This window comes from Nyctereutes procyonoides, unplaced genomic scaffold (assembly GCF_905146905.1).
Source record: "Nyctereutes procyonoides isolate TBG_1078 unplaced genomic scaffold, NYPRO_anot_genome, whole genome shotgun sequence".
Lineage (NCBI taxonomy): Eukaryota > Metazoa > Chordata > Mammalia > Carnivora > Canidae > Nyctereutes > Nyctereutes procyonoides.
The window spans coordinates 46,903,047-46,909,764 of record NW_026575024.1 but is presented as its reverse complement, the minus strand read 5'-3'; the positions used below and the strand labels follow the sequence as shown (position 1 = coordinate 46,909,764).

At 59.0% G+C, this 6,718-nt stretch overlaps 1 protein-coding gene across 2 annotated transcripts; it reads left to right on the top strand.

The window, feature by feature from the left end:
- Positions 1-1,284: 1,284 nt before the first annotated feature.
- Positions 1,285-5,499, top strand: FOXA2 (forkhead box A2). Of its 2 annotated transcripts, XM_055306284.1 has the most exons (3): positions 1,285-1,415; positions 2,387-2,456; positions 3,461-5,499. In XM_055306284.1, the coding sequence occupies exons 2-3, from the start codon at positions 2,388-2,390 to the stop codon at positions 4,778-4,780; spliced, it is 1,389 nt and encodes a 462-aa protein (XP_055162259.1). In that variant the 5' UTR covers positions 1,285-1,415; position 2,387; the 3' UTR covers positions 4,781-5,499. The 2 variants fall into 2 exon arrangements, with proteins under 2 accessions (XP_055162259.1, XP_055162248.1); XM_055306273.1 differs by lacking the exon at positions 1,285-1,415 and having other exon boundaries at positions 2,370-2,456.
- The last annotated feature ends 1,219 nt before the right edge of the window (positions 5,500-6,718 follow it).

Sequence of the window (6,718 nt, the reverse complement as noted above, 5' to 3'; positions counted from 1 at the left end):
ACGAGAAGCGCCTCTTGGGGGGAGTGTGTTTTGGCGCGCGCGCCCGTGTGTGTGTGTGTGTGTGTGTGTGTGTGTGTGTGTGTGTGGTTGCATTTCTACTCTGGGTCTATGCAGAAAGCTTGGAAAAACTTCTCTTTTGAGCGTCAGTGCATACCCCGCTTTCCCAAACCCTGGGGAGAAAGATTAAATTGCTCCCTTTGTATTCTGAGGCGACATGAGATGAGATGAGATGAGATGAGATGAGATGAGATGAGATGAGATGAGATGAGATGAGATGAGATGAGATGAGATGAGATGAGAGTTCTGCCTTCCGAAGTATGCTCCCCAGCCCACGCACGCACTGAGTGTGCATGCACCCCACAACAGACTTTCCAGGTGCACCGGGCGGCCTGCCTCTCAGGGAACTCTGCGCTGCGCTAGGCTTTCAAAGCCCCAGACTTTGGCTTTGGGGGATCCTGCCCCGGCACTCGTTAGGGGTGGGTTTATTAACCCACTCACTGTGAACGGGTCAGGTTGCGGTTCAGCGCTGGGGTTGCTGCCGGAGACTGCATCTGGTTCAAAGCGATTCAGGCCTGAGACACCTGGGGTGAAGAGAAGGGGTGGCTTCCCTACGTGGACTGCTCTTCCTCCCTGTACTTCTAGCCTGGCCCTCACACAGACCTTCTGTTCTTGGTGTTCCGCTCAGTGCCTGCCACCTCACCTCCGTTTTCTGACACCATTCCCATAACTTTGGACAGGTGGGCCGGAAATTATTCCCCACTTCTTTAGCTCTGAGATGGGGGCCACGGGGCTGGATGCTCATGGCCCAGCGTGTTTTTAGAACCAAGAAAAGAAGTTCACATCGAACACCTGTAATACCCCAAACCTTGCAATCTGGGATCCCTAGGGTATTAGTAGGTGGCCCAGGACGGATGAAAATCTGCACCCCGAAGCTGGAGCAAAAGTAAGAAGGAAGTATATGGTTGCGGAACTTGTGATTCTTCTAAAAGAGCCCCTCAAGAAAGCAGAGAACGGAGACTCTCCCGAAGTAAATTCCATGTGTCCCATTATTGATTCCTTTCCCCCCCCTCTCTCGTCCTGCCTCACCTCCCACCTCTTGCCCTGTTTGTTTTAGTTACGAAATGCTGTGGGCACCTCGGTTGTGACTGCAAAGTAACCTTGAAACACGGCGTCCTGAATGTCAGAGACAAATAGCAGTCTCCCCAACGGTCGACTGCAGCTGGCGGGGCCGAGTGCGCCCTGCGCTCTGCGACCCCCCCCCCCGCCCCCGTCGGTCGTGGGAGGCCGGGCTCGGAGGAGGCGAGACCCGCGGCTGCGGGACCCCGGGAGCCCCGCACGCCAGCCCAGCGGAGCCGCCCCGGGTCTGGACTGTAACGGGGAGGGGCCTCCGAGGAGCAGCGGCAGGCGGGTTCCAGGTGTGTACACAGTTTTTCTAAATACGACGGTGCTTTGCAAATTGGCTCTGTCGCCGTCTTGTCGTTTTGACAGGGAATGGGCACTGAGAATGAAGAACCCCGGGATGAGTAAACGGGGCGTCGCTAAGGCTCTGCAAAGGGGCTACCGGGCGCTCTGGGACCGGGCGGGGGTCGGAGCTCGGGCCGCTCGCGGGGAGGAAGGCACCAGGTCCCTCCTGCCCCCCGCACTCCCGCGCGCCCGCTCGCCCCCTCGCTCGGCCCGGTACCGGTGCGGGGCGCGGCGGCAGTGGGGCGGGCGCCGGGCGCGGAGGGGCAGGTGCCGGGCGCCGGCCGAGGCTCCCTCTCACCTAGGTGTGAGCTGATTATTCAAATGGGCTGCCCCGGGTCTGGGGATTGGAGGCCGGCGCCGCCGCGCCGCGCTATATCACCAGCCGCCCACGTCACTGCGGCACTTGTCCGCTCCGCGTCCACACCTCCTCCTCCTCTCCTCCTCCACCTCCTCCTCCACCTCCTCCTGCTCCTCCTGCTCCTCCTCCTCCTCCTCCTCTCCACCTCCTCCCTCTCCCCCCTCCACCCGCCCCCGCGCCGCGCGCTTCCCGCCGCCTCGGGGCAGCTCGGCACTGCCAACCTCGGCCTCCGCCCGGCAGCCCGCGAGCGCGGCGGCGGCGGCGGGCGGCGGGCGGCTGGCGGCGGGCGCTCCCTGCCGCGGGACTCGGGGCCGGACCTCCTCTGGTCTCCGGGCCCCCTCCTCCCGTAGCTGACCCCTCCTGCCCAATCCAACTACCGCCTCCGGCCGGCGGAGGGAGAGAGAGGGAGTGGAGCCGGAGAAAGGGAGTGCGAGGAGAGAGGGAGGGAGGGGACGGTGCCTTGGCTGACTTTTTTTTTTTTTTAAGAGGGTGGGGGTGGGGGGGTGATTGCTGGTCGTTTGTTGTGGCTGTTAAATTTTAAACTGCCATGCACTCGGCTTCCAGTATGCTGGGAGCGGTGAAGATGGAAGGGCACGAGCCGTCCGACTGGAGCAGCTACTATGCCGAGCCGGAGGTAGGCACTCGCCTTTTCCAGGGGGAAGCAGGGTGGCGGCGTTCGCGCTGGTCCCCAGCCTCAGGACCGCTCCTCTTGCGGGCGCCCGCCCCCCACCCCCAGCCGCTCCGGGCAGCCGCCTTTTCCACCCTCCTTCGACTCAAATGGGTCTCTTTTTTATACGACACACTGTTAGCCTTGAGATAATATTAACTTTGTGATCAAATATTGACTTGCGGCGCCTCCAAATCCTCTTCGTGGCCGAGCCACGCACTATCCTAACAGAGTTATGTTTGGCAGCGCGCGGCTGGGGAGGGGTGGGAGGTCGGCCGGCGAGGGGGTGGGGAGCTGGGGAGAAGGTGGGTAGGAGTTGGGGGCTGAGGTGGAAGCAGAGTCAAAGACTAGGAACAAAGAGAAAGAAAGTTTGTGGCTGCAAAGCCCAGCCGCGTGGAGCTCAGTCCTCGGTCTCCTCCCTGCCCCTCCGCTCAGAGCCCCCAGCTGGCCCCAGACTCCGCGCGGGCACTGGGTTTCGGCTCCCCCAGGCCGGGGCCAGAGATGGGGTCCCGGGGCGGGGTGGGGGGGGAGGATGAGCGGAGAGGACACCGGGACGATCTCCGCTTGGGGCCGCCGGGGCGCCCTGGGCTGGGACCCTCAGGTTGTTCACTAGGGTCGGAGGTGGCGTCCGAGGCCACGGCGCGGATTCGGTGCGCCGGCCGGACAGTCGCGGAGAGAGGATGCGTTCGAGGTGCCCGGCCTAGGGGTGCTCCGGGGAACCCCGGCTTCCGAGTCTAAGCGAGGCGCAGAAGGGCTAGGACCTGGCCGCAGGCAAACAGCAGCAGCCTGCTCGCCGCCTCCTCCAGGGCGCAGCGGCCACGGCGTCCCCGACGCGGACCCGGGAGGGAAGGCTTCCCCGAGGGCTCCGGGGGCAGGGGCCCGGGCGGGCCTGACGGGCGGGAGGGCGCGCACGCGCTCGCCGTGGTGCTAACCCTGTGCGCCTCACTCCCCTCCCCGGGCTCTGTCCGCAGGGCTACTCCTCCGTGAGCAACATGAACGCCAGCCTGGGGATGAACGGCATGAACACGTACATGAGCATGTCCGCGGCCGCCATGGGCAGCGGCTCCGGCAACATGAGCGCCGGCTCCATGAATATGTCGTCGTACGTGGGCGCGGGCATGAGCCCGTCCCTGGCCGGCATGTCCCCCGGCGCGGGCGCCATGGCGAGCATGGGAGGCTCCGCCGGGGCGGCCGGCGTGGCGGGCATGGGGCCGCACCTGAGTCCCAGCCTGAGCCCTCTCGGGGGCCAGGCGGCCGGGGCCATGGGCGGCCTCGCCCCCTACGCCAACATGAACTCCATGAGCCCCATGTACGGGCAGGCGGGCCTGAGCCGCGCGCGCGACCCCAAGACGTACCGGCGCAGCTACACGCACGCCAAGCCGCCCTACTCCTACATCTCGCTCATCACCATGGCCATCCAGCAGAGCCCCAACAAGATGCTGACGCTGAGCGAGATCTACCAGTGGATCATGGACCTCTTCCCCTTCTACCGGCAGAACCAGCAACGCTGGCAGAACTCCATCCGCCACTCGCTGTCCTTCAACGACTGCTTCCTCAAGGTGCCGCGCTCGCCCGACAAGCCCGGCAAGGGCTCCTTCTGGACCCTGCACCCCGACTCGGGCAACATGTTCGAGAACGGCTGCTACTTGCGCCGCCAGAAGCGCTTCAAGTGCGAGAAGCAGCTGGCCCTGAAGGAAGCCTCGGGGGCCACGGGCGGGGGCAAGAAGGCGACAGCGGCGGCCCAGGCCTCGCAGGGTCAGCTCGGGGAGGCCGCCGGGCCGGCCTCGGAGACTGCGGCGGGCACCGAGTCGCCCCACTCGAGCGCCTCTCCGTGCCAGGAGCACAAGCGAGGGGCCCTGGGAGAGCTGAAGGGGACGCCGGCCGCGGCCCTGAGCCCCCCGGAGCCGGCGCCCTCGCCGGGGCAGCAGCAGCAGCAGCAGCAGCAGCAGGCGGCCGCCCACCTGCTGGGCCCTCCCCACCACCCCGGCCTGCCGCCGGAGGCCCACCTTAAGCCCGAGCACCACTACGCCTTCAACCACCCCTTCTCCATCAACAACCTCATGTCCTCGGAGCAGCAGCACCACCACAGCCACCACCACCATCAACCCCACAAAATGGACCTCAAGGCCTATGAACAGGTGATGCACTACCCTGGCTACGGTTCCCCGATGCCGGGTAGCCTGGCCATGGGCCCGGTCACGAACAAAGCCGGCCTGGACGCATCGCCCCTGGCCGCAGACACCTCCTACTACCAGGGAGTGTACTCCCGGCCCATAATGAACTCCTCTTAAGAAGACCCCGACGGCGGCGGGCTAGCCTGGGACAGGGACAGGAGAGAGGAAATGGGGCGGAGAGTTTGAAGAAGGGGTGTTGGAGAGATCCAAGGAAGAAGAAAACCATTACATCCCCACCCCCAGGACAGCAGTCTCCCCTCACCCTCTGCAGCTCTCCCTCCCAAACAGATGGGCCACTCTGATATTATTCTATATAAGGAGAGAAGGCAAGAAGATAAACAGTCAAAACAAAAAACAAAAAAGAGGAAGAAAAGAGCAAAAAGCCTCCGATCTCCACTGCTGTGTAGACGCCTGCTTCTTTTAAGCATTTGCGAGCTCTGATTTTTCGTTGTCATCTTTTCCTCCATTGCTGCTGTTGCAGGGAAGTCTTACTTTATTAAAACAACAACAACAAAACAGAAAACAAAAAAAAAAACCCACAAACTTTTGTGAGTGACTCAGTGTAAAACCATGTAGTTTTAACAGAGAAACAGAGTTGTACTATTGTTTAAAAAGAAAAAAAAAGATGTAAGGGTCTGTTGTAAATGACCAAGAAAAAGAAAAAAAATGCATTCCCATTCTTGACACGGTGAAATCCAGGTCTCGGGTCTGATTAATTTATGGTTTCTGCGTGTTTTATTTATGGCTTATAAATGTGTGTTCTGGCTGGAAGTGCCAGAGTTCCACAAATCTATATTAAAGTGTTATTGCCAGTTTTACACCTTGAATCTTCAAGATTTTTTTTCCCTTTGCCTGACTTAAAAAATAAACAAGTCTAGATATTATTTAGTGTGTGTGTGGGAGGGATCCTGGCTGGTTGCAGGTTTCATTTTCTTTTGGTGAAGGGGGGCATGACAGTTGTTTTAACAACATTTTATTATTAAAACTTTCAGACATACTGAAGTTGAACAGGTTTTACAGAACACACACATGTACCCATTGCCCAGATCCTACAGTTATTATTTCACTATACTTCCATTGGTCAATTCAGGTTATTATTTCTAAATGCATTTCAGATGCAATCAGGTACATTCAGGGTGGTATGGCCACAGACCTGAATACATTTCAAAGTAAATTTCAGACATCAGTATACTTCCCCCTAAACACTTCAGCAAGCTCATCATTAAATAGAATTCAATATCGTTTATGATTACTTTTGGAGTTTTGAGTTTATCTTTACACACAATGAAACACAGATCGGAGGTGGACCATTTCCTGGGTTTGATGGAGGTTTATCTTTAAAGTCAGGAGATAACTATGTATCTTAATTTCCCATCTGGGCCACCTGAAGGTGCACTGTGGTTGATCTCTCTTGGGCTCCTGGGGTAGGGGGTGCGGGGGTAGGGGGTGGGGGGGGACTGCTCTGAGGTGAAGTCTGGATTTTACTGTATTTCCAATCTTAGGCTTCCCTTCAAGTCGGTGAGCTCAGAATGGATTTGCAAATTCCCGATGCAGGATTTTCTTCTCTGCCTCTCCGGCACCCCGTTACCCTCCTGCGGACCTGGGAACTCTGCCTGGATCCATTAGCCTCAGGCCTCTGCCTACACTTCCCTCGGCAGACCTAGCTGTAGCCAGAGAGCACGGAGGCTTCTGGGACCACCTCCTTCCCCTCCAGCACCAGATCTGGAGAAGCAAGACTTTCTCCCAGAACTGGTGTTTAAAGGGATCGCTCAGGGTGATGGTCCAAATCTCCCTTCTAAAATAAGGTATATTTGGGGATGAGGTGGAGATAAGACGGTGTCTCGGTGTCTTGCACTGCTTGCCAAGTGACCCTGGCCAGTGCTGAGAACCCAGGGTCTGTGGATGTGCTTACTCCGCCCTCACCACAAACACCGATGTCTTGGACACGCTCAGTGAGCCCAGGTTAGGAAGCCAGGATTGCAGGGCCAAGGGTATAAGGAGGTGTCCTGGGAGCCTCAAAAGAAAAACACAAAAGTATGAAGACTCAGAATAAAT